Source organism: Hippopotamus amphibius, chromosome 17, assembly GCF_030028045.1.
Source record: "Hippopotamus amphibius kiboko isolate mHipAmp2 chromosome 17, mHipAmp2.hap2, whole genome shotgun sequence".
NCBI lineage: Eukaryota > Metazoa > Chordata > Mammalia > Artiodactyla > Hippopotamidae > Hippopotamus > Hippopotamus amphibius.
Genome location: NC_080202.1, coordinates 41,458,497 through 41,484,722, shown reverse-complemented (window position 1 = coordinate 41,484,722; position 26,226 = coordinate 41,458,497). Strand labels below are relative to the sequence as shown.

General features: G+C 55.0%; 3 protein-coding genes across 4 annotated transcripts; all 3 read right to left on the bottom strand.

Annotated features, from left to right (window-relative positions):
* Positions 1-24: 24 nt before the first annotated feature.
* On the bottom strand, positions 25-4,151 carry COASY (Coenzyme A synthase). Its single transcript, XM_057716987.1, has 10 exons — positions 4,063-4,151; positions 2,967-3,674; positions 2,143-2,357; positions 1,757-1,888; positions 1,426-1,615; positions 1,277-1,341; positions 1,000-1,084; positions 742-839; positions 519-665; positions 25-417 (listed from the first exon to the last, which is right to left on the bottom strand). The coding sequence occupies exons 2-10, from the start codon at positions 3,661-3,663 to the stop codon at positions 358-360; spliced, it is 1,689 nt and encodes a 562-aa protein (XP_057572970.1). The 5' UTR covers positions 3,664-3,674; positions 4,063-4,151; the 3' UTR covers positions 25-357.
* A 6,486-nt stretch (positions 4,152-10,637) lies between these two features.
* On the bottom strand, positions 10,638-12,562 carry HSD17B1 (hydroxysteroid 17-beta dehydrogenase 1). Its single transcript, XM_057716422.1, has 6 exons — positions 12,466-12,562; positions 12,187-12,354; positions 11,863-12,042; positions 11,589-11,682; positions 10,946-11,123; positions 10,638-10,856 (listed from the first exon to the last, which is right to left on the bottom strand). Exons 1-6 carry the CDS (start codon positions 12,560-12,562, stop codon positions 10,638-10,640), a joined length of 936 nt encoding a protein of 311 aa, XP_057572405.1.
* A 2,119-nt stretch (positions 12,563-14,681) lies between these two features.
* On the bottom strand, positions 14,682-21,517 carry NAGLU (N-acetyl-alpha-glucosaminidase). Of its 2 annotated transcripts, XM_057716713.1 has the most exons (7): positions 20,982-21,094; positions 20,542-20,611; positions 19,974-20,121; positions 18,574-18,720; positions 18,304-18,389; positions 17,079-17,335; positions 14,682-16,125 (listed from the first exon to the last, which is right to left on the bottom strand). In XM_057716713.1, the coding sequence occupies exons 2-7, from the start codon at positions 20,595-20,597 to the stop codon at positions 14,915-14,917; spliced, it is 1,905 nt and encodes a 634-aa protein (XP_057572696.1). In that variant the 5' UTR covers positions 20,598-20,611; positions 20,982-21,094; the 3' UTR covers positions 14,682-14,914. The 2 variants fall into 2 exon arrangements, with proteins under 2 accessions (XP_057572696.1, XP_057572695.1); XM_057716712.1 differs by lacking the exon at positions 20,542-20,611 and having other exon boundaries at positions 20,982-21,517.
* Positions 21,518-26,226: the final 4,709 nt, after the last annotated feature.

Sequence of the window (26,226 nt, the reverse complement as noted above, 5' to 3'; positions counted from 1 at the left end):
TGCAAACACCATACAGGCAGCACCTGGCAATATTCACCTTTAATTCTGTTACAAGTTCCAGTGTTTGCCCTGGCCCCAGCCCGCCACGGGTACCACAGACCTGTGGGCAAGAGCGGGAATGGAACAAGGCTAGGGCGCCGGCTTCCCCACGAGCCACATCCTCGGTGTCGGTCAAACAAACACCAGCAAGCTGCGTAGGCCTCCTGTGTCCAGCAGGCCCAGCCCGGCTCTGCCCAGCTTAGCTCAGAGCCCTGTAGGCCCAAGCTAGGGTGAGCTTCAAGGCCTCAATTCCTCCTCACCGCTGGATCTCTTGTCAGCTCCAGGGGCCAGTTTGGCCCCACAGAGAACTCACTGTCATCATGGGCCTGATGGCACCTCAGAGATGCGCTTCTGCAGGAGGGCCCAGGCTTTTTCCACCTTCGGACAGGCCAGAATGTTGGGAAGAAAAGAGGACAGGGTCAGACAAGCATCCACTGCAGACTCCCTCCCCACAACCCAGCCCTTCCCTGGGTACCCACCTGGCGCTGGGTGACATGTGGCTCCCACAAGGTGCTCAGCACCACATGGCTCTGGTCCACAAGCTGCTGCCCACTCATCTGGCTCTGCAGCCGGCTCTGAGCCGCAGCCTCACTCAGGCCATCCCTCTCCACGATGCGTCGTACAGCCTGGGCAGACAAGGCATTCATCAGCCCACTGGTTCATAGCAGGATGTGGGATGGAGTGGGGGTGGGATCCACATACCTCAGATTCAGGGATGACAACGGTCCACACCTCATGTACCATGTTCTGCCAGCCGGCCTCCAGCAGCATGGCGGCATCAATCACGCACACCTGCTTCCCTGTGGGGAGACCCTCGTCACTGCCAGCAGCATCTTGCCACTTGCTACCAGTCAGAGAGCCAAGGAAACATAGTCCCAAGGAAAGTGGATGGTCTGATTTGGGACGGGGAAGCTCCCGAGGGGGACTCTGCATAGCTGTTCCCTTGGGCGGCTCACTCACCCTCGGCCACGGCCTGCTCCATCTCCTCCCTGGTTAGCTTTGCGATAACTGGCCACATGATGTCTGTGAGCATCTTCAGCTGCTTCTGAGGAAGAGAATGGAAGGGGTGGGCTGAGTTTACCTTCCCCCAGAGATGGAGCCAGCCCGAGGGAGGAGGTAGTTGGGAAGAGGTGAGTGGAAACTGGCATTCTGGGCCAGACCAGAGAGGTCCACTGGGTCCCAACCTCTGGGTCTAGTAGCAGCTGCAGAGCCCTTGGAGAGGTGTGTGTTTGTTTACCTTGTTCCCAAACACCCGGCTGCCTAGGACCTTCCTGTTGATTATGCCATCTTTGTGGAGAATATCTGGACGACAGAGACAGAGGGTTGGGCAAGAAGGCCAGGCCATCTCCTCACCTCAGGCCACCTCCAGCCCTCCCCAGTTATTACCTGTTCCAAAGGCTTCCACAACCGGCTGGTAGGCAGGACCACCCGGGGCATAGGCCCGGTGGCCCAGGTGGTCACTGTCGATGACATATGCCCCCAGGCCCTTCAGCCGCTGAGCTACTGAGCTCTTCCCAGAGCCACTGATGCCCGTCAACCCAATCACGTAGAAACCTGGGGGAAGCTCTGGCCTCTTCTACGGGTAGATAAGAGGGAACCCCACCGTTAAGAGGGTCCCCAGACTCAGGTTTGAGGCTGAACCCTTCAGTCTCTCCTACCCAGCATTCCCAGCCCACCCACGCGGGGTGGGGGTGGGGGGTGGTTAGGTTGGACTTACATGTGGAGGCCGGAGCAGGTTTCCCAGCATTTGTTGGCGGAAGTTGGAGGAGCTGACTTTGTCCTCTTCGTCTTCCTTGTGGTTTAGGTCCTTCAGCAGCTGGATCTGGTACAAGGTGAGCTCCTCGAGGTCCTGAGGCAAAGGAAGAGTGAGGAGAGAGAAGGAGGGGTGAGATGAAAAAGGACTAATCTATTGCCTTATCCTTCCCTGCCTACCCCAGAGGTAGAGCTTGTCTCAGAGGGCAAGCTGGGAACCAGTTCCTCCTTGCCTCGTCCCACCACCTTGAGCCCTCTCTTCCCTCCTCTGGGGTCATGGTACTTCCAACAGCCCCCAGTGGCCTTCCCCATCCCCATCCACTCCCTCTGCCAGTCTCCCTCAGGGGTTACATTCTCAAGGCGGAAGCGGTTGACGGCCATCCCCCCACGATAGGTCTCCTCGCTGACCACCAGGAACTCCAGAGAGGGGTCAGAGCCAGCGGGCCCATAGGGGTCCAGCAGGGGGATGATATCAAATGTCAAGGAGGGCTTGATGTCCACCAGGAACTCACTAAGATGTTTCACGCGTTCTGCGTAGGGTTGGAGCAGCTCAGGGAGCAACTTGCCTGGGGAAGGAGCCCAGAAGAACAGTGAGATCCTTTTATTGGGGAGGAAGAGTGTGGGCCAGTTTACAAAGTGTCTCTAAGCATCCTATCTCCAGAGGGGAAGTGGGGGCAGGAAGACGGGGCTGAGCTGAGCAGTGGTCTGTGACAGAGGAGCTATGAGGAGGAGGCAGCAGGCAAGCACGGTAGTGCTGCGAGGGCTGGCATATGTGCAGAGAACTAGCAGTGCCAGGAGGCATCAGAGTCAGATGGAGAATTCCAAGAGCCAGAGACGTCCAAGAGGCTCCTCTGACTGCCTCTGGCACTGCTACCTATAACGTCCTCATCCATATGTTCCCAGGGACTCAAACTTTAGGATTCATCAACTGGAGTATTTGTTTAAAAGTGCACATTCCTTGGCTCCCTTTTTGGGGGGATCCTGACTGAATGGCGACTAGACCACACACCTAGAAAGCTGAGTTTATTCATTTAACAAAATTCCCGCAGTGCCAACTGAGGGCCAGACACTGTGACATTTGGGAAGGGTGGGAAGTAATGGATGGCCCCACCCTTCCTCAATCTTGGCCTGGGGGATGGGTAAGACTGCCCTAATTCAGAGTCTCTCTGACTCACTCTTCAACAGGTCTTTGTCTGCTACTCCCACCACAAGCTGCTCCTGGGCCAGGATGCATGCGACACTGAGCAACACCTTGTGGGCATTGTGCAGACGGTCAAACGTGCCACCCACAGCCCCGCGCTGGTGGCCACGCACTGGCTGCTTTGGAGACCTGGCCACGGGGGAGGCTGGCCTGATGGCGGAGGGTAAGGGGACGTCCAGGGACCTCATGGGCAGCACTCCGGGCCCATAATCAGGGTATAGCAGCACCGAAGACAGTTGCGGACAACAGCTGTAGCAGCCGGTGGCATAACGCTCTAGCTGCTGCTTGGCCGGGTTGTACTGGCTTCCATCCAGGGTCTGGAAGTCTGTCAGCACCACTTCTGGCGGGTGGGCCAGGTTCTGGACTGAGCTGGGCAGGGGAGGGAGAAAGCTCTTGGTTTGGATATTGGTCAGCAGAATTCTGACGTCCAGGTGCCTGTGGACGTCGGCGCCAGCGTAGAGGTGCGTGATGAAATCGACAACTTCAAACGTGGCCTGCACGGGGCTGCACTGGGGCTGAGCCGGGCCCCCCAGGCTCATGCCCGGTTGCAGGTGTACATAGAGTGTGTGATTCACCAACCGGGCCGCCGAGGTCAGGATGGGGGCCAGGCGAGGGGCCAGGGAGGTCAGCGGCGTTGTCAACACCAGAAGGCCCGACCGGAATACCGCCATGCTGCCCAGGCCTGCGGACAGTCAGGGAGACGAGGCGAGGGTGACTGAGTGGTACGTGTCTGAGGCCGAAGACTGTAAGGGGACTCGGACTCTAGAGAAGGGGGCCTGAAGCAGGCACGGCGTTCTCAGTGCTGATCGAGAGGCACCCGGGGGAGGGAACGGGGCCTGGCGAACGGCGCCTCGGGGCTGTGCTCTAAATCTCGGTTTTATCATCTCTCAGACGGAATGGTGAATTCGCTGAATTGAATCGAAATCCTGGGAGGGAAACTAGGCAGGAGCCCCTGAGTCATAAGGCTGGAAATCCAGAAATCCTGGGCGCTCTTGCTGAGCGGCACCAGGATCTTCAAGGACTTGGAGGAGGGGACTGAAGGGGGACGCTCAGGCTCGGGTCCTACTTACTGAGACCTCCGGGCTTTGGTTCCGCCTGCACCACCGCGGAGGCTTCCCCAGCCTCCACTCGTTAACACTAGTTCCGGTGCTGCGACTCCGAGCTACGGAACAGGAGAAAGGCCAAAAGTCTCAACCTCGCTTCGGCTAGGGATTCTCGCGAGATTTCTCATGGCACGGGGCGCCTGCTGTTACAGAGGGTCAGAGGTTGGGAGATGCGTGGAAATTTATTTCCAAAACCCAGCTTCGCGGCCATTGGGCGGAGTAGGGCAAGGCAGGCTTGAAAGCCTGTTTCGCGGGTGCGCCTCAGAATCTGAGAGAAGAGATCGGCTTCAGCCAGGTCACTCATGAGACGGCGGCAAAGGCGGAACTAACACCTGGTTTTCCTGCTTAATGAATCGCGGGGACGGAGGTGGGGGTCATAGGGTAGCACTAAAGTTAAGGCTCGGCGTCTCCAGAGCCCTCCTGGCGCCCTCCCAGCCTGCGGATCCTCATGTGGGAGGTCACAGGACAACTCTGTCCAAGTCCCCATTTCACACATTGAAAAATTGAGGCCCTGTGTGTTCCAGGGACATCTGTGGAGGTAAGGACAGAGGCCATGTGTCGTGGCTTCCGTGCAGTGCTCTCCACATCACCCAGAACCAGTGATACGATAGTTTTCCGGAGAGAGAGGAGGAGAGTTCTGCGTGTGAGCTCAGTAGAGCTGCGAGAGAATGGTTCCTCTGGGTGGGGGAAAAGAGGGCGCGGGGGCCAGGGCGGGGACCTAGTGGTGAGGGTTTACCGCGGGGCTAATGAGTGCTGGAGAGCTGCAATTGGTAGTCTCCGTGGGAAGACAAAGCCAGGTTGCCATCAAGAAATATTTCAGGTAAATTGTCCAGGGCGCTCTCAAAAGCGAGAGAAACCAATCTCCAAGATTCCACTACAGTAATGTGCTTTGATTTATTTTCCCAAACTAAATAAATGCTCAGTTTCATACTTAATTTTGTGGTTTTTTGTATCCCTAAAGAGGTCTCCCAAAGTGTATAAGCCTCTGGCCCCACAGAACCAGGATCTGGTCCTGGAGTCAAGGATGGAAGTTTTAGTGCCACAAAGGCTTTGAGGCCAGGCTTCTTGCCAAGACATCTTAAGTTGGCTTTTAAGGAGAGGACCAGTTGAAGAAGCAAAGGGCAAAGACTGTCAGGAAATTCCCTGAAATGTCTGGATACACAGTCTCATATGCCTACAGAGGCATTGTTGGAGGAGATGTGACTGCCAGTTGACCCTTGAGCTGGACACGGGCAGTCAGAGGCTGCTTACCCCTCCCGTGTCCTTGGAATGAAGCCTGCTCACGATTCCCACGGTGGGAGCTGTTCCAAGGACGCAGCCTTGAAAGGGCAATGTGTTGTTATGACCAACTGGACGGTTTACGTGACTGAACCCAGTTAAAGATTCTGGTGGGCAGGTGCAGAGATCTGCTCTTCTTGCGCCTCCCAGGACAAGCCTCGTATGTAACTTCCCTTGCTTATTAAACCTGCCACCTACCAATCTGGAGTGGCTGCCTCTTTCTGCAGTCTCTCTGCCCTCTGTATATGGGGCCAGTTTACAAACCAACACTGGCAAGCTAGCCAGGAGGCCAAAGAAATGGGCCTTGGGAAAGAGGCACCTGCATGGGAAATCTTGGGAAACACAGGCTAGTCTAATGTGCTTGTTTGAGGAACTACGCAGGGCACACCGCAGCAAGGATGGAAGATGAAAGTCTGCGGGGCAGGGTGGGCTGGCCGCTGCTGTGGGCAGGTCACTGGCCACCGATGCCCAGCTAGAAGCTGAAGCTCAAGTTGGAAAGTTGGAAGAAGAGCTGACATTAGGGAAGGACGTGTGGAGTCCACTGCTCTGTTCACTTTGGGGCTGGCAGGCAGGGTGGGAGAGCAGGATGCTAAGTTGGAGACGTTACCGTGTGGTTTGCAAAGCTAGGAATTCAAGAGCGGCCTCAAATTAAGGTCTGAGTGACAAAGCGTGACGACACTGAGAGGTAGAATCCCTGGGAAAGTGAGGAGAGGGAAGGGGAGGGTGTTGTGGTGATTGACAGTGAAACAGATGAAAAGCCCCATGCAGTAGGACCCCTCTACAGAGGAAGACAAAAACCAGCATCAACTACCCCAGCCAGCAGGGCAGCCCCCATTCAGGAAATGTTCACGGTGAGAGAATAAACATCCACTAAGATTATTGATACACCTGCCAAATTCCAGCAAAAGGCCAGGGAAAGTATCCAAGTATGGTGAGTGTAGCTATGGGCTTTGGGGGTGTGGGGGGAGGATTTCCCTGGCTGGGCAGGAGGCAGAGAAAAAGAGCAACATCACCACACAGCCTGCCCTCCTGAAGCATTTACATAGGACTTGGGGGTTCGAGGTCGTCAGTTCCTTATAGACTGGATTATTCTAGCCTGCAAGGAGGCTTGTCCTAATATGTGTGTTGTGGGGAGTGGGGGTGGGGGATGGTCTCCTAGGGCATGTGAGACCCTGGAAATCTGGGGGGGGGGGGGTTGTACAACAACTCCTTAGGGAGTTGGGAGTGAGACAGGCCATCTGTGCTCCTACCTTTGAGGGGCCCGATCAGGCCACATTGACTGCAGGAATGAAAGCTAAGATACTCCAGTTCGCCCCCATCACCTGGTATGGGACGCTGATAACCACGCTGAGCCTAGTTGTGGGAGAAGGCATTCATGATGTTGGGCAATGCATTGCTGCGCTGGAGCAAACTGACAAATCCCAGGAACAGGTACAGACTGGCCTGCAGGGAGACCCAAGACAGAGAGGGAGCTCGAAAAGCCGAAAAGCTACCCCAAAGGGCCGTAAAGCGTTTGGTAAAAGTAACCCAGAAGCAAATGTGGTTTGACCTCACTGCTGCTGGGACCTCACCTGAAAAGATACACTGGCCATCCAGCGCTGTGTTGGTTGGCCTATAGAAAGCCTTCAAACCTGCACAACAGTTCAGACCTGCCCCACCTGCCCCTACCATCTCTAATGCCCTGCAGGCTCCAGCAGAGGCCTCAGGGATCCTCCTATTCGAGGTGAGTGCCACCTGCGCCACAGGTTATAGGATGCAGGCCAAGAGTGCCTCCAGGTGAGGCCCATTGGAGGCAATCGGAGGCCTCCTGTGGAGCTCACTAGTGGTTAATCTTCCAGAAATGAACAAAAGGTGACAGCTCTGATGGGTACTGGAGCCTGATGTACTCTCATTTCTTTTTCTTTTGGCCGTGCAGCACGGCTTGCAGGATCTTAGTTCCTCGACCAGGACTGAACTCAGGCCATGGCAGTGAAAGCACTGAGTCCCAACCACTGGACAGCCAGAAAATTCCCCAGATGTACTGTAGTACATCTCAGAAGTTTCCTGGCCCCCTCAGTGCCACTGAATTATCATAGGCAAGTGGTTATAATCAGGAAGGTTCTTTTCACACAGCAAATTGGGTGTTCTCCCTAACCCTCCCCCCACATACCCTGAGAATATGAGATTTTAATGACTCCAATACCAGAGAACATAGTGGGCATTGATATCCTACAAGGTCAAACTCTGCAAACCTCTGTCTGTGGATCTGCCTCTGGGTTAGAGTAGCGAAACCAGTGACGAGCGGTCACCAACTGGGGACGGTAAGCCTGCCACCCCCAGAGGAAGAGTGGAGACTGTCAAACAATATAAATTGCCTGGGTGACTGGGGCTTAAGGAAACCGAAGAAACTATTCCAGAACTGCACTGAGTGGGAATGGTATGCTGTGCCCACAGCGCTTTCAGCAGTGCATTGTCCCAGAAGCTGTGATTGATAAGATACAAGGCTATCCAGCCCCTAAGACCATGAAAGAGGTGCAAGACTTTGCGGGGATTTGGGGGTTTGGGGGCACTTTTATTCCCCACCTGGCAGAGTGCCTCCATCCCTGGTAAAGAGAAGGCACACGTGGGACTGGGGATCAGGGCAGCAAGTCACCTTTGAGATGGAAAAAAAAAATACTAGTGAAGCAGATCACAGCTCCAGGCATCTCCCAAGCAGGGCTACCATTTGAGTTAGATGTGTCTGTGACTCTGGAACACACTGTGGCAGAGACAACAGAAGGAGAGGGCACCCCTAGGATTTTGGTTCCAGCTCTGAAAGGGCACAGAAACCCCAGTACACCCCCATAGAGCAACAGCTCCTCGCAGTGTACACAGAGCATCCCACCAGGTAGAGCCTCTCACAAAAGACAGCATATCATGGTAAGAACTTCCCTTCCAGTCAAGGGATGGGTTGAGAATATGTTCTATCGACCCACCTCTGCCATTGCTCAACCCCCACGTTGACTAAATGGCTCATTTTGCAACAGAGGGTCACCCCGTCTGCCAGTCTCTAGAAATTTGAGTGCTACTAAGCCCTGAAGAGTACGTAGATCCTCCAAATCCCCCTGCCTCTGTACCTGGGTAGGCCCCTGCAGCCTGTAGAGAGGCAGGGTGGGGGCAGGGATCCCTGCTGATGCCTGGTATATAGATGGGTCTAGTCAGAGTAACCCGCCCACTTGGACTGCAGTTGCTATTCTGCCCAATACTGACACCACCTGGATGGAAACAGGAATGAACTGCAGCAGCCAGTGAGCTAAACTCAGAACAGTTGGGCTGTTCTAAAGGGATTGACCCTATGGCTTGGACAAAGGGACACTGAGAGGTGGATGATCAGAAGTAAGCCCTTGTAAGGTCAAAATGTGTGAAAAGACATTTGAGTTCATCTGCAAGAGCCTGAGGCAGTCCTCACCGTCTTCCCACATCCTGGCTCATAAGGCGCTGACATCCCCTGGCAGTCAGGAAGCTGATGCCCTAGCCTGGGTATAAGCCCTAACAACTGACCCTTCAGTAGATATAGCAGATTGGGTGCATTGAAAAAGCAGCCACTGTAGAGCCTGGATGGGATGGCATATTGCCAAGGACACCCGATTACCCTTGAAATATAGTGACTTGGTTACTATAGCAACAGCATGACCTATGTGTTCTAAACAATGCCCAAAGCAACTGCCAAAGGAGCCTGGGGGCATCCACCAGAGTTCCCAACCAGTGAGGGATTTTGTTGTTGAAACATACTATACTTGGAATGGAACATGCACCATTAAAAGAGGGGAGAAGAGGTAGGAATTCCCTGGCAGTCCAGTGGTTAGGACTCTGCGCTTTCACTGCTGAGGGCCCAGGTTCGATCCCTGGTTGGGGAACTAAGATCCTACTAAGCCAGGCAGCAGGAAAAAAAAAAGGGGGGGGGGAGAAGGTGAAGGCCTGGTCTGGCATATCCCGCCACCCCTCCCACCCACCCCTCCCCCACCACACCCCACAAGGCTGCCTCCCTGGCCAACGTGTGTGGTATGTAAAACCAGGTCAAGTGCCTAAAGCTGCCACCTCCCACTCCTCAAGGCAAGGTGGGCATATTCCGTTTTCCACTGATACAATCATTTGGCCGCTGTCTTTGTTCCCTCCATTGGCCTGGGGGACGTTATAGCACACACAGGTGCCCTTACTAACTGCACCCAGCAAGCCTTAAATAATAACCAACTAAGCCCGTCCTTAGGTCTCTAATGAGAAAGCTGTCCTCCAAAATAGGATACCTTTGGGCATTATTACTGCCTCGCCAGGAGGCACCTGTGCCACTATCCAGAGTGTTGTGTACCTGACAAGCCTGCTAATGTATGTTCTTTATTAAGCCCCTCCTGGGGCACCCCTACCGCTTTCCTCTGCCTGCAACCTCCTCACCTAGTCTCTATCTCCACCCCTTCTCCAGCACCCAGCCTCAGAGGAAGTTAAAAAGAGATTGGCTCTGCAACCCTGCAGGCCCTTTCAGTGGCTCCTGCCACTCTGGCTCCTTTCACTGGCTTCCAGAAGGAGGATGGACCACTGGGAAGATCAGCCAGGCCTGGAGCCTCAGCTTGACCCCCTGGTGAAAGGCAGCTTCTGGACGGGTGGGCATCTCTCCTGCTGAGTGCTGTCTAGGGCAGGGGGCAAGGATGGGGGTGAGTGGGGCTGTCTCCTTTTGGCTCATTTAGCCTTGTTTCTTCTTTACACATCTGGCTTCCACATGGGAACACAATTACAATAGTAATAGCATTAGTAGTAATAATAATAGCCAGTGCCTGCTATTAAGCCCTCTATACCAGCATTTTGGGCATTATCTCAATGAATGCTTAGCACAATCCATGACAGGTATTATACTCATTTTGCAGGTAAGAAAACGGACTCAGAGAGGGTAAGGACATTGCCTAAGTTCCCATGACTCATGGGAGCCAAGTCACAAGCCAACTCTTCCCGCACCCAACTCCTGCTGCTGCAGACACCCCTCGGGGAATCCAGGGGCCACTCTCCCTGCCCTGCGGGGGACTGGAGGTGTGCCCTTGGTCTAGCTCCTTCCCTTTCTGGGCCTCGGTTTCCGCAGGTATAACCCAGGCTAACACCATCTTTCCTGATCGTCCACCCGCTGCGCGCGCCAGTGGTCTTGCAAGTGCAGTGCAGTCAAAAGCCCCTTTTCATCCCCAAACCGCACACCCCCGGGCCGCAAAGGAGAGCGTGGGAGACAGCGGTGGACCAGACCTTTATTTCGGGGTGGTGAATGGAGCTCAGAGCTCAGGTGCCCCCAGTTTTCCGGCTCCGGCCTCCGCCCCGGCGGCGCCGTCGGAGCCCTCGGCGGCCTGGTCGCCGAACACTGCCTCGCGTGCAGCAGCGACGTAAGTGCAGCCGCTGGGGTCGGAGAAGCGCAGCTTTATCAGGGGCAGGAAGCGCTCGGTGGTGAAGTAGCGCAGGGCCGGGCGCGGGGCGCGCAGCGCCTGGAGGAAGACCTGCAACGGCGGCAGCAGGCGCCCTGGCCGGGACTGGGCTGGGGACCCCGAGCGCTGCCCCCGCTCCCGCAGCCCCGCCCGGCGCTCACCTCGGTCACCTCCTCTGGGTCCTGACCCGCCTCAAGGAAGGTCTGCTCGCAGTGGCGCACGTAGCGGGAGAAGAGGTCGCGGGTCTCGGCGTCCGCGAGGTCCAGCATCCCGCCCAGACCGCCCTCCAGCTTTTCGGGGAAGGCGGTGTGCACCGGGCCGCACTCGACGATGCTCAAGCTGCCGGCGGCAGAGCAGTGAGTAGGCGGCGACGGATGCGAGTCCGGGAGGGAGGGTCGAAGGGGGGCTGTGCCCGGGTGGCGGGCGCTTAGGATAACCCGAGCGTTTGAAAGCCGGTGTACTGCCGGAAAAGCTCCCGCACATCCCTTGGAGGATGTGAGAGAGGCTCTGGCGTCAGAATGCCACCGTGGCTGGGTCATTTACAGCTGTGTGACCTTGGGCCAGTCACCGAAGCTCTCTGGGCCTGAGCTTCCCACTAACAGTACCGACGCCTCACCAGCTAGGTGGGCAGGTGGAGTGAGAGGACCGTGTGACAAGCGCGCAGTACTGTGCCTGGCACACGACAAACGGGAGCCGCACTAGGGAGGGGCCGGGAAGAATGCCTGAGAGGGGTTCCAACAAGACAGGATGCTGGGGTTCCCAAAGTCAGGGTTTAGAGGGCCCCGGGGCAGGGCGGTGACTCACTGGACCCCGAAGGGCTGCAGCAGAATCGCCAGACTCTCGCACAAACCCTCGATTGCGAACTTGCTGGCGCAGTAAACGGCGTTGAAGGGAAGCGCTTGGAGGGGAGAGGAAGCTGCTGAGGCAGATCCCGGAGGCGCGCAGTGGGGAGCGGGAGGGGCCCTGGCAGACTCACCAGGCTCCACCTCCTTTATTAGACCCCGCCTCTCCTGTTGAGCCCTGCATCCTGCGCACCTCTGGCCCTTCCCTCCCTTCCACTCAACCCCCTTCCACTCACCCATTAAGCCTCCCATGCTCCCGGTCACCAATATGCGTCCCGAGCGGCGACGCTTCATGTCTGGCAGGAAAGCCTGAAGCATCCGTACCGTCCCGGTCAGGTTCACGTCCAGCACTGAGTCCACGGTGCCTTCCTTGTGTGCCTCCAGCGGCCCCACCAGGCCCCGGCCTGCGTTACATACTGCAGAGAGAGAGACTGGACCTCACCCCCTTCACGCATGGCCCTCCTCCCCTCGCGTCCCCTCATGCACCCTGGGTCTCGGGACATCTTGGTTTGGACACAGGGTGAGGAAGCCTCCTGCACTAGTTTTGCGGGGAGGCTCACCCAGCACGTCGACGCGGCCCTCGGTCACGCGTGCCCGGGCAGCGGCTATGGAATCGGCGTCCCTCACGTCTAGCTGCAACGTCTCCAGGGAGCCGGGAGGGCACCCTCGGGACCGGGCGGCCTCCCACAGTGGGCCCTGCGCCGTCAGGTCCCTCAACGTGGCATACACTGGAGGTTCAGGGAGAGGATGAGGCTCTGAATTTCGGGCTTACGACCCTCCCTAGGCCCCCTTGGACCAGGAAGAAGCTCCCTTCTCTCCACCCTAGCCCCCTCATGTACCTTTGAAGTTCTGGGACGGGTCGGACGCCAGATGCAGGGCCAGGTGTAGGCCAATGCCGGAGGAACAGCCGGTAATGAGCACCACGGTCCGGTCCATGGAGGTGTGCGTGTGGAGGGGCCCCAAGAATGCCGGGTGCTGGAAGGCTGGATGGATATCACCTGCTTTGCTCCGCCCCTGCCCGCGGGGGTCCCCACCCCTTGTTATGTCTGCAACACAATCTCAAGGCTGAGCCCTCCTGTGGGTCCCTGGCCTACTCTCCCCAATCTACTCTAGGTCAAGGCAGAGATGAGGCCACTGCTTAGACCACCGCTTCTTTAAGTCGCTGGTTAGAGGGAGGGCGAAGCTTTGCAAACAGGATGTGCAGCTTCCCAAGTGGGCACCGAGTGCCCCGGGCAGCTCTTCCCCTGGAAAGTCTCTGTCCCACAGTGACAATGATAGCTACAAAAGTTTGTTGCTGAGGGTATGAAAGTACATGTTTTGGAAGGGGATTCTCCGTTCAAAGGTCAGGAGTTAGTATTAAAACTGAGGAAGCTGGGTGGCTGCGAGGGTGAGTGAACCAGGGAGCAGCTTCGATCAGCTTTGGCCTGTGAGGCCTGTGACCCGACCTTGCAGGAGGAGGAAGGGAGTGAAGAGGTACCAGTGAGCAAAGATGAACTGATCACCTTAACAGATGGTGTTTTGAGAGACAAGAACAATGACAGGTACATCAACTATGCTGAGTCCACAAAATCACTGCAGGAGACAGGATGTGGCCATCTCCCCGTTAGATGCAAGTGTGACCCGTTATAATATGATCGCATACTTCCAGTAATGCAAAATAACTCATCTCCAAAATACTGCCATGGTATTTTGGTAAATACCTGCAGCAACTTGTTACCCTAGGGCGAGAAAGAGAAATCAAGAGAAAAGCAGAGAAATGGGACAAATTGTAGTCCCCAAGTACTGTTACATCTCTTGTTGGACAAGGGCCTGATTAAAGAATCCTTTCAAGAATACTGGATAATTGGGGCTGAGCACTCAGGCACGTGACTGCTGCCAGGCTCTTGGTTTTAATTCATGCTACCTGAAAAGTAAGACAAGCTTTAGCTCACTGGCCACACTTTGCAGTAACCTGAAGGAATGGAATGAATGCCAAATATTTCTCTGGGGTGTGTGTGGGGGGGTCCTGTCTCTTCAGGGAAATGTGGTCTATAAAGTTCCTCTGGCCTAAACGATTACTTGTTCTGGCCAAGGTATTTATTAGGCTATTCCCACCAAGTCACAGCACCAGAAAAATGTCAAATAGTTCAGCTAGCCACAGAGCCTAAGATTCTGTGTCTTCTGGCACTGGGCACCAACAGGCCAGTGACCTAAGTGATTCACCTTTTGCAGTTTTTCAATATTTTGTAAGATGACTGCCACATCCTTACAGTTTCTTTTATGTCATCTTCAACCTGGGTGAGACCTTAAATCTAAAAGTGTTCTCTGTTTCTCATCATTAGTGTTTTAGCTTTCTAAATAGTTGTAATTGTATTTAACTCTTGTTTCTAGGGTTTTGCTTTTGCAGTTTCGAAACTCTTAGGAATGTAAGGACTATATCCCTTCTGCTTGATACAGCTGGGGTGAACTACTAGATGGTCTAGCCTAAGAGAAAAGTGAAAAGATTCTTCACCAAGCACAGTGATTAACCCGATACAAGTTAAATTTAGAAGGAATGTTGTTTCAATTACCTCTTCTAGCCTGAATACATGAATTCTTTCTGATCAGGAAAGAAGCCTAAAAATTCTTAACAGTGGACTCAATAGTAATTGAAAACGGGAAATGGTAGCAGATTCTACTTTGGTTTATGGGATGTGATGGACGTGGTATGATAGGAAACCTGAAATGACGGTTGCATGGGGGAAAAAACTGCATAAACTTTGCTGTAAGATATAAGGAGACTTATTTTCTGTACTAAAGTAGTCTTATAAGAAAAATAAGTGTTTGTAAAAATGGTTTCCTGTGTCAAGTATTTGTGCAGTCACAGCTGAACTGTAAACTATTCTTGTAATATCCAGTTATTTTGAAAGATGTATATAATGAATTCTGGATATATGACCAATAAAACTGATGAAACAAACAACAACAACAACAAAAAACTGAGGAAGCTGAGGCAAGGGGGTGGGGAGACTTGACCTCCCCAGCGTCCATGCTGAGTCCTCCCCAGCATCGTGGCATTGACATTCTGGCACACAGGTCCAGGTGATTCATCCATTTATTTAGTTGTATTAAAACAGTACGTGGATCCCACATTTGGGGTGGGGGAGGAAGGCAGCTCAGCCCTCTCCAACCTTCCATGCCTGATCTCACTGGCATGAGTTCCTTCCCCTAAGCCTGGGGAAACCCTGTGACGCTTGTCCAGCCCCAGGCCCCGGAAACCTGCCCAGGCCTGGAGTTTGGGGACAACATGGCCCAAGAGTGGTGAGTCTGTCACAAGGAGCCAGCTACCCACTGGGGGTAATATTTAAGGAAGAGCTTCTTGGCCAGGTCCACCGTGTCGCCTTGGGGCTGGCTAGGATACCTCTTCGTGCTGAGGACGAAGGTCTGTTCCAGCTGGAAGGCGTTCTGGTCAAACTGGTGCTGCTGGAAGGGGATGCCTTGGACCAGGCTCTCAACCAGCATCTCCACGAAGAGCTGCCAGCGGGGGGCGTAGTAGTCAGCCACCAGTCCCGCCAGCTGCTTGTTGGCGTAGTCGAGGATGTTGCCCTCTGGCCCCCACAGGGTCAGCTGGTAGCGGCTGTTCTGCTCATAGAAACGGGCCTCAGTCTCACGGACCGCTGCCACCCGGGCCTGCTCCAGCCAGCTGCCCAGCAGGAAGTGGCTGTCACTAGCCAGCACCTCGTCCAGCGCGGGCAGGAGCTCGTGGGCCAGGACCCCTCCTGTCCTCATCAGGGCAACCAGCTCCTTGTTCAGATAGGCGGTCCGCACCCCTTCATAGTACAAGCTGACCAGCTCCTGGACTGCCTGGCGAGTGACGTCCACCAGGTCGTAGCGGAAGGCCGGGCTGGTGGCCAGGGTGGGGGTGGCGGTTAGCAGCCGCCGCCAGGCTTCTAATACATCTGATCGGTTGTACCAGACAGTGGTACCCATCTGTAGGGATGGTCGCCTGACCAGCGGGCTGCGATTGTGTCCACGGCAGCCCTCGCCAGAGCAGTTGTAGACGCTCCTGAGAAGCAGCCTCCACGCCGCCTCTGCGTCCCCATGGGAGACCCCATACCGCTGGGCCGCAAAGCCGGTCACCCAGGCCCCCAAATCGGCCACTGGGTCCTTCCGCCAGCCCAGCTCAGCCATGAGGGCGTAGACCACCTCGTTCTGGCCGATGCCCTCAGGGGCCATACCCGTGCCTACCATGGTGGAGTTGGGGAAGAGGCGGGCGGCTGTGGGGCCTCGGTTCACAGACTCCAGCGCCCCGAACAGGCCGTGGTTGCCCCCGAAGTTATGCAGCATGCACCAGATGAAGGGCTGGCCCTGGAAGGAGGCCGTGCGCTCATACACCGGCTGGCTCTCAGCAAACAGGTCCAGAACCAGGAGGCGGCCACGGGGCACGGCCCCCAGCACAGCCCCGACCTGGGCGGGCCCCCAGAACTCAGGCTGGTGCTGGAAGAGCCAGCCTTGGAGCAGCCACACGGCATCAGGGTCCACTGTGGCGGGGCAGGAGGGACAGAAAAGAGGGTGATGAGAGGAGAGGGGGCAGGGGAGCATTCACCCCATTCTACAGATGAGGAAACAGAGGTCGAGAGAAGTTCAAGGACTCTATCATAGGACACTCCTTCCCAGCAGGGCATTCCATCACACATATCCTTCCCATCTCCTCCTCCTCCCACTGGGAGTGCCAGCATAGTGCTGTAAAGCTTTATGGAGCATCAGAATTACCCAGAGGGCTGGGCTCCAGCCCCAGTCATTCTGATTCAGGGGGTAGGGGAGGTGCTGAGAATTTGCAGCTCTGACAGCCTCCGGGGTGATTCTGATGCTTCTGATTCCAGATCACACCTGGAGCTGAGCCAATGTGCCCCTTCCCAGTGACACAGAGGCCTCCCCAAGCCATTCCTGACCTGGCCCCTCCCTGCCCCTCCCCTGTAAGTGGCAGGAAGGAGCTCTGGGTTCACATCTGTGCACCTGGAAGGGCACCTACCAGCTTGGGGGCACATCCCCTGACCTCTGGCCTGTGTTACCTACTTCAGCACGGAGGCAGAGATCAAATAAAATATTTTCAATAGCCAGCACTTAATGATACTTTACTCTGGGCCAGGCATTATTCTGCTTATGAGGTAGCCCATTTTGGAGATGAAGCAGCTGAGGCACTGGCAGGCACTGGGAGGCACTGGGAGGGAGGTGAGTTGTTGCACGTCTTGCAGGCAGGAAGTGGCAGTGCTAGCACTGGAGCAGGGTGTCTGGCTCCAGAGCTCCCCTCTCAACCACAGTGTGACTAAATGAGATGATGTGTGTGTAGAAGTGCTTGGTAAACTGTGAAGTGCTTTGTGTCACAGTGAGATATTATTCCCAGCCCTTCCTCCCACCCCCACTGACCTCTGCCACCCCCATCTCCCTGAGGGTCCGGGGGACTTCCCTTTCCCACCTCCCGTTGGCACCGAACCTGCGATCATGGCCTGGTAGACAGCGTTGGTGGCTGCAGCCAGGTAGGAGGGCTCCGACGACGGGGGCTGCATCTCATTGAAAGTATCGGCCCCGTAGATGTGATCCGTGCCAAACTCTTTGGTCAGCTCCCGCAGGAAGAGGCTCCCCACGATGGGGAACAGGGGGTCTTCCGGAGCCAGGAGGAAGGAGCAGGAGTAGGAGCAGTTGAAATGTCCCCAGCTGCCCAGCTGGGTGATGTTGATCTGAGGGAACACCCTAGTGGGGGGGGGGGCACCGCTGAGGCTGACACAGTGTTTATCGCCAGCCTCACTAACACCTGCAGTTCCTGGGTCGCTCACGCCTCTGTACCTTTGCACATACTATGCCCTGCGCCTGGAGCCCTTTCCGCCACCCTCCCTGATTACGCATCTGGTTACTCCGACACCCTTTAAGTTTCACCTGTCTGGAAAGCTCTTGCGGTCTCTCCCCCTCCCACTGGCTGAAACAAATGACCACCTCTGCTCTGAGCCCTTGCTGCATCCCCCCTTCCCCCAGCAGACGTGACCTTGATGGAGAATTGGGCCCACATATATTGCTGCCATTATCACTGTACTGTATCCCCCTGGCAACGCATCTCCCAGCGGGGGCGGGGCCTCAGTGCACCTCTGTGGCTGCATCCCCGGACCCCAGCACAGGGCCAGGTCCGGCAGCCCCAGACAGCCTGACGAACGCTGGCTGAATGTACGAACGAGGGGCCTGCTGCCCAGCTGGGGAGGCCAAGCAGTGGCCAGTGAGGCCGGCAGCGCGCGCTGAGCACTGAGAGTGGTGGGAACCAGGCACTCAGGGGGAGGCGGTAACTGATGCTGGGGGGCCCTGCAAGGATTCCCGAAGGAGGGGAGGTCTCGGCTGGGCCTTGAAGAACGTTGCCAGCCACAGGAGAGGATGGGTGGGTAGCACAGAGGAACAGGGGAGCAGGAAGGACAGAGGAGACCAGTGCACCCTACCATCACTCAGAGCTGCCATGTGCTAAGACTCTGTGCCAAGCCACATGGATATTCTACAAGTGAGGAAACTGAGGCACAGAGCAGTCACATAATCTGTCCAAGGTTGCATGGCAGGTCAGCAGCAGAGCCAGGAATCAAGCCCCAGCCTACATCTACAGCTTAAGTTTTTCTTTAAATTGTGCCTTGCAGGGGAACATGAATTCTCTCTCCAAGCTGAATGGGGGGTGGGGGGGACATCACCTGGTGAGAGCCTTGGGGACGTGCCCTGCGAACGCTGGCAACACGGGGATCATGCCAAACGAGCGCATCCGGTCGAGGATCCGATGCTGGGAGGAATGGGATGGGTGGTGGTGAGCACGGCCACCGAGGTGGGAGGCCCTCCCTCTCCCAGGGCACACAGACTCCCCACCGCCCAGTTAAGAGCTCCGAGGTGGGCCAAACACCACCCCCCACCCCAGGCCCATGACTGTCCAGCACCACTTCCACTCCTCCCCTTCCCCATCCTTGTACCTGCAGGTAAAGCTGCCTGAGGTGCCAGGAAGCGGGCAGGGGGCCACTCCAGGTGTGCAGGTTGCCCATGCGCCCCCAGGCTAGGAAGGCAGGACCAGTGAAGTACTCGTCGATCTCTGTCTGAGTCAGGCCCAAGGCCAGATACACCTGAGGGGGAGGGCGAACCCCACACGTGTAAGTCTTTCATCTCTATGCATTGATTCATTCACTCAACAAACACATTCACCTCTTCTCAGGGCTGCACCCTAGAGTTACTAAGACTAAATCCAACCCCTGCCTGCAAGGAGCCCACAGTCCAGGAGAAAGAGATCTGTGAACAGGTGAATTTGCGAATATGTCACCCTTATTGCATGGGTGAGGTGAGGCACAAAGGGGTTCTCCCCTAAATGGGGAAAGGGCCTTAGAAGGCTTCACGGGAAAAGGAGGGCTAGAATGATGGGTAAGGGTAGCTCTGCAGGGAGCTTAAGCAGCCCCAGGTGTAGCCAGAGCTCTCAGGGCTCGGGTATGGAAGCTCCCAGGCTGGGCAAACCTGAAGGCAATGGTGAACTCCTGACTGGGTTAATAGTGGAAGGTCTCCACCAGACTTGCATTTCAGAAAGGATACTCAGGTGGAACTTGGAGAGCCAGGAGTCTTGTTGTGAAAGGAAAATATTGCTTAGAGATCTCTCTAAACTCTAATGGCCCGGAGGCCATTAAGGAAGCATAACTTACGCACGTCTCAGCCTGGATGGAATCTCACCTTTTGATTTGACCAAGTCATCCAAAGAGCCTACTAGAAATTCAAGGTACTTATTGGATCCTTACCCTAAAATAACTCACAATTCCTTACTAACAAATATTTTCCAACTTACGTCATAGTCAGTCACAATTCTCACCAGGCAACTCTTAACAATCTCATGGCTTAAAAAAAAAAATAAGCTCCTCTTTCTCTTCCTCAGAACACTGTTTCATGGTTATCCAAGACTGTATCTCCTAAATTGCAATTAGTAAACCCCCCCAAATAAACTCTTCTTATTTGCCACCTCCTGAACTATTTTTGGGTTGACTCTGTTCAGAGGCTTTGGCGGGCAAGGGTCCAGGGAGAGGGGATGAGAGCCTGAACTGGGGTCATGAATAAGGATGAAGAGGACAACGCAGATGAAGAGCTGCTAATGAGACAGAATCCACAGAAGCTGCTGACTGACCCACTTGGGGTGGGGAGTGAGGGGAGGCCGACTTCTTAGAGTGTTTACGGTGGGTGCTGGGGTCCAGCCCTAGGTAAATGTGTTTGTCTCAACCATGGAAGCTGGGAGGCTACAGCCATCACTCCTGCTACCAACACTTCTGGAGTCCTATTCTGTGTGCCAGATACTGCGCTGCTGTAGGGGAGGCGGGACACCGGGGGTGTGGTGGGCACGCACCCGCTGCCAGATGGCCTCCTGGCCACTCCAGGCCAGGGCCAGGTTGATGCCGTTCAGCGCCATCCAGTCAATCTCCTGCTCCCAGCGGGCCCAGTCCCACCACACGAAGGAGTAGCTTTGTGTGCACACGTTCTGGTAATAGCGGTACCTGCAGGCAGGGGCGTGAGCTGGGGCGTGGCCCTGGGGGCAAAGAGGATGTCCCTCATCCCTGAGGTTCCACAGCCTGGGGAAAACTTGGAGGGCAGCCTGGCCCTGGAACAGCTCCCCACACCACCCCAGATCTAGCTCAGGAAGGAGTGGCTGCAGACGTGGCCCCACTACTGCTTCGCTCCAGGATCCACCCCAGGTGGAGCTGAGACTCCGATGCTTGAGCTTCTGAGGCACCCACACACCTGCGCCCAGCGCTCAGTGCTCTAGCCTCTCAGATATTTAGGAGAGCACATTCCATTTTCACTCCTACTCTGTGTACAGTGTTTAAGTGCCATACGGCAAAGGTAGCCCCTGTCCTGAAGGAGGGGTCCCCCTCTCCCCACAGTCAAATGAGGAGACAGCTGTGTGAAGGCATCACCTCTGTGCAGCGGGACAAGCGCTAGAACAGAGGCCTGTGACAGGGCTGCGAGTCATTCCTCTGGAAGCATCTTCGAAGAGAGGGTGGGGCAGGAAAGGAATGGCATTTATTGATCACCGATGGCACACCAGAAATTCTACACCCCGCACCGTGCAAATCCTCACAACCAAAACGGCACCACTGCACAGTAGATGCCATTCTTTCCATTTTTCAGATGAGCCAAGCTGAGGCTCAGAGAGGCTAAGTGACTTACTTGGGGTCTGAAGCCAGAGTCGTGTGCGACCCTGAGACCCTAAGGCCAGCGCTCCCTAGCAGCCTGGCGATGGGGGGGCGGGGGTGGGGGGGGGAGGCGGGGACCTCAGCGCGGGCTGGCGCCCCGGGGAGAATGCAGGCGGCGGGGAGCTGCAGGGGAGCCGGCCGGAGCGGTCCGGCCGCGGTACCTGTTGGGCGTGGCCTCGGTCAGCTCCTCGGGCACCGCGGGCAGAGGCTGCGGCAGGCGCAGCTGAGAGCCCGACCAGGCCACGTGGCAGCCGCAGAAGTCGCGCAGGTAGCGGTGCAGCCCCGCGGCGGCGGCCACGCCCGTGGAGCCGAGCACGAGCACCCGCGCCCCGGCGCCGCCGCCGCTCAGGCGGTAGGTGTCCAGGCCGGACTCGGCCGCCAGGGCGCGATCCACCGACACCGAGAAGGCGGCCGCCGGCTCGGCTCCCAGCAGCCGTGCCAGCAGCTCCCGCACGGCCGCCGCCTCCCGGGCCTCGTCCCCGGCCGAACCGCCCGCCACGGCCAGGAGCAGGAACCCCAGAGCCGCGGCCACCGCCAAGGCCTCCATGGTCCAGCGGTCTCGGCGCCGCCAATGGGGACTCGGGACTGGAGGCAGGACGGCCGCGTCCAATCAGCTGCGGGCCTCAGGTCACGCGGAACTGAAGGGAAACGCCGGCCGGCGGCTGGGAGACCAGCTTCCGGGCTCCACACCGGCTCCTGGGTGTGTTTTCTGACCACGTGGTGCAAGAGCGCATGACTCTACTGACTTCAAAAGTCCAGGGCCTGGAGGGTGGGGGGGACTCGAGGGTGGGGGAGTCAAGGAAGGGAGGGAATACGGGGATATGTGTATAAAAACAGATGATTGAACTTGGTGTACCCCCCAAAAAATAAAAAAAATAAAAAGTCCAGGGCCGGATGTGACTCGTAGGCGTTCACCAGCGCCTTCAGGTACTACAGCGCGCCTTCACATGCGAATCACTTTCCTTCCATCCATCCTACCATAAATATTTGAAGTTGATTTTGTACCAGGCACTGCCACCCCTCTCCCGGGGAGACCTACAAACCAAGTACTTATATAAACAAAGATCAACATTATGCAGCTGACGCTTGAACTTTGCGCGTATGTTAGGAGCACCGGCCCCCTGGCATTCAAAATATAACTTTACAGTCAGCCCTCGTGTGTCCATGGTACCGCATCCGCGGATCGTGCCGTTCTGTAGCACGTATTTATGGGAAAAAAATTCCTGTATAAGTGGACCTGGGTAGTTCAAACCCGTGTTGTGCAAGGGCCCACTGTAGTTGTGATGCTGTGCTGGGTACCCAGCCAAAGGCTTCCAAAAGGAAGTGGCATTTAATCTGAGTTAAGTTGGGATTGACTAGGAGAAAGGGGAGGGGAAGCACATTCCGCGAAGGAAAAATTGCATATATAAAGACCCGGGAAGGGTAAAGAAAGAGCTGAGCAGATCTGAGGAACTAAAAGGTCAGGAAGTTGGAGGAGGGATAAAGGGATGACACCATGTGAGCCTGACTGGCCAGGGGGCAAGGCCTAGTGGGCATGCCAAGGGCTCTCATGTGATCCAAAAGCGGTAGTAGCAGCTGAACAGGACGGGGAGTTATCTTCATTTTACATACTGGGAACCTGAGGGCCAGAAAAAGGAAATGACTCTGAGAAGATCAGTGACCAGTAGGACAGCAGGTCTGGGACTAGAACCAGGAACTCTGAACTCTCAGATAAGTGTTCTTGCCACTGTCCCCGCTGAGAGATGCAACTTTTCAGGCTGCTTACGGGCAGGGAGGGGTAGAGTGGGGCCATGTGGTGGCCAGGAGTTAGAGACAGGGAAGGGGTCAGAGGAGGGTTGCCAATCCAGGAAATCCCGAGCCTGGACTGAAAGAGTATGTGGGAGTCCACTGAGCTTGCTCTGCCCCTCTGCCCCCTGCCCCCAGCTGCAGACTCAAGCCCTGGTGCCTCCTGCCTTGTTCCCAGCTCAGCGAGCAGCTAGTGCAGGAGGTGCAGCCCTGTTCCACTCACTTCCTAATTATCAGAAGGTTCTCAGCTTTTCCCGGAGAGCAGCTCCTAGACCTGCCCGGAGAGATGGGCCCTCATGGAGCTATAGCTTGTAGCCCCCAGGCCCCTCTCCACTCCCTCCAACACTCCCCTCCAAACACCTCTTGCTCCAGGTGAGATTTGTTAGCCTCTGCTCCTCCCAGCACCTGTTTTACCAGCAATTTGGATCTTAGGGAACACATTACTTGAGGGAATTGGGCTGCAGGTCCACCGTCAGGCTCAGGGTGGCTCTCTGTGGGGTGTGGATTCATGTAGAATGGCAGATGGTTGCTGACAGGGGCAGCAGGTTGGGGACACCATCCTGGGGAGTTGGTAGCACATTCACAGCCTGAGCTCATGTATGCTTGGCAAGAGTGTCACTGATTACTCCAGGTGTGTCACACTGTCTTTCTCATCTTTCCCACCAAGCTGGGAACTCTTTGAGGACAATAGAGGGCTGGTTGAAGAAATTAAAGTGCATCGATAGGATGAAATATCAATCATTTGCTTTAAAAAAAAAAATGAGGGAACTTCCTAGGTGACGCAGTGGTTAAGAATCCGCCTGCCAATGCAGGGGACACAGGTTCAAGCCCTGCTCCAGGAAGATCCCACATGCCATGGAGCAACTAAGCCTGTGTGCCACAACCTTTGAGCCTGTGCTCTAGAGCCTGTGAGCCACAACTATTGAGCCCATGCGCCTAGAGCCCGTGCTCCACAACAAGAGAAGCCACCCCAATGAGGAGCCCGCTCACCACAATGGAGTAGTCCCTGCTCACAGCAACTAGAGAAAGCCCGTGTGCAGCAATGAAGACCCAACAGTCAATAATTAAATAAATAAATAAATTTATTTAAAAAAAAACTGAGGAAGATATGTTGTTGCTGATTTGGAATGTTCTGCAAAGTATATTTTTTTGAAAAGAGGTCAAGGAATTCCCTGGCAGTCCACTGGTTAGGACTCAATGCTTTCACTGCCCAGGCCAGGGTTCAGTCCCTGGTCGGGGAACTAAGGACCTCACAAGCTGCTCAGCAAAAAAAATAAAAATAAAAAAATAAAAAAGATGTCAAATTACTGGGTATAGTACATCCCATTTGTGTTTTTTGGTTTTTGTTTTAAAGGCTGTGTAAACAGTGCTTACCTCAGGTGGGGTACTGGGACACTGGGGTGAAAGACTTTTTTTTTTTGTCTGTGTTGGGTCCTTTTTGCTGTGCGTGGGCTTTCTGTAGTTGCGGAGAGTAGTGGGGCCTACTCTTCACTGCAGTGTGTGGGCTCCTCATTGCCGTTGCTTCTCTTGTTGCAGAGCACTGGCTCTAGGTGCGTGGGCTTCAGTAGTTGCAGCATGTGGGCTCAATAGTTGTGGCTCACGGGCTCTAAAGTGCAGGCTCAATAGTTGTGGCGCATGGGCTTAGTTGCTCCTTGGCATGTGGGATCTTCCTGGGGCAGGGATCGAACCCATGTCCCCTGCATTGGCAGGTGGATTCTTAACCACTGTGCCACCTATGAAGCCTGGAAGACTTATTTTTGTACTGTTTGATCCTTTTACCACATGACACATTTTATTACTTTTTCAACTAATGTGTGTGAAACAAGTTGGCCGGGCTCTTCGCTCCTCTCTCATCTCTTTCGTTCCTGCCATCCTCCCTTCTGCCTGTGTACCCCAGAATCCCTCCAGATCACTGTCCCTCGGCCCTGCCAATCCAGTTGCCTGCCTGCCACAGCCCCACTAGGACCCCACCTTTCTTACCTGTGAGGAAGAAAGAGTTTTTCCCTGTCTGGCCACCAGGGAGCAGCCCATGCCTAGGGGCTGCTTGGGTAGGCTGGAGAGGGGAGGGCAGGCAGACCCGCTGAGATCTTAGGGGAGCTCCAGTGCCATTTCCACCCAGGACTCCTGGGCAGAAAGAGGCGCAGTACCGCCCAGGTCCCCAGTGAGGGACAGGAGAGAGGGGGTGCTTCCTGGAGTTGGTGATGGAATTGTCCCCTATCTTTATAACACGGAGCAGGCCCAAAGTCACCCTCTCCACATTGGTTCTGGGATGGGGAGCATTCGCTGGACGGGGGCACAGACTCAGTAAGCAGATGTCTAGGGTCCAAGGATTCTGCAGAAGGGGATCAGGGTAAAGGCCAAGACTCTTAAAAATAAGAGCAGTGGCGCCATCCTGTTCCCCACCCCCACCCCAGGGCTCCTGGGAATTCCCACACCCTCCAGGGCTCCGTTCCCAGGTGGTCCCATCTTTGGCTGGGCTGGAAGCAGCCCAAGGCCCTAGATCCTGGAAGCTCAGCTTAGCTATGACCCACTGGCCCAGGTCTTTTCAGCCAGGCTAGGGAGGAATTTCTTCCCAGGGAGGTCTAGTCCTCCTTCCTCAGCCCCATTTTATTGATTACACCAGAAAGTTTACCAGTTTAAAGTGTACAACTCAATAGTATTTTAGTATAGCCACAGAGTTGTGCAACCATCACCATAACCTAATTTTGCATTTCATCATCCCCCAAAAGAAACCCCGCCCCCAACCGCATCTAGCAGCCGATCCTAGGCAACCACCCATCTACTTTGTCTTTACAGATTTGCCCATTCGAGACATTTCACATAAATGGAATCATACATTATGTGGCCTTGTGTCTGACTTTGAGGTCCATTCGTGTTGTAGCATGTACCAGTACGTCATTCCTTTTTATTGTAGAATAATACCCATTATGTGGATATACTGCCTTCTGTTTATCCATTCATCAGCTGATAAACATTTGGGTTGTTTCCACTTACAGCTATTATGAATAATGCCACTATGAACACCTGCGCACAAGTCTGTGTGCACATTTTTTCATTTTTCTTGAGTAGATATCTAGAAGTCAAATTGCTGGATCCTAAGTTAATCCTACGTTTAACATTTTGAGAAACTGCCAGGCTGCTTTCCAAAGCTGCTGCACCATTTTACATTCCCACCAGCAGTGGATGGGGGTTCCAGTTTCTCCACATTCTTGTCAACACTTGTAACTGTCTTTTTAAAATTATAGCCTTTTGGGGGGCTTCCCTGGTGGTCCGGTGGTTAAGAATCCACCTTCCAAAGCAGGGGACGTGAATCTGATCCCTGGCTGGGGACTAAGATCCCACTTGCTATGGGGCAACTAAGCCTGTGACACAACTAGAGAGCCTGCATGCCACAACAAAAGATCCTGCATGCTGCAACAAAGATCCTGTGTGCTGCAACTAGGACCCGATGCAGCCAAATAAATATTAAAAAAAAAAAATTATAGCCTTTTTAGTGGGTGTGATGTGGTGTCTCCTCATGGTTTTGATTTGCATTTTCCTAATGACTAATGATGCTGAGTAGCTTTTCATGGGCTTATTGGCCATTCGTGTTTTCTTTGGCGAAATGTCTACTCAAATCCT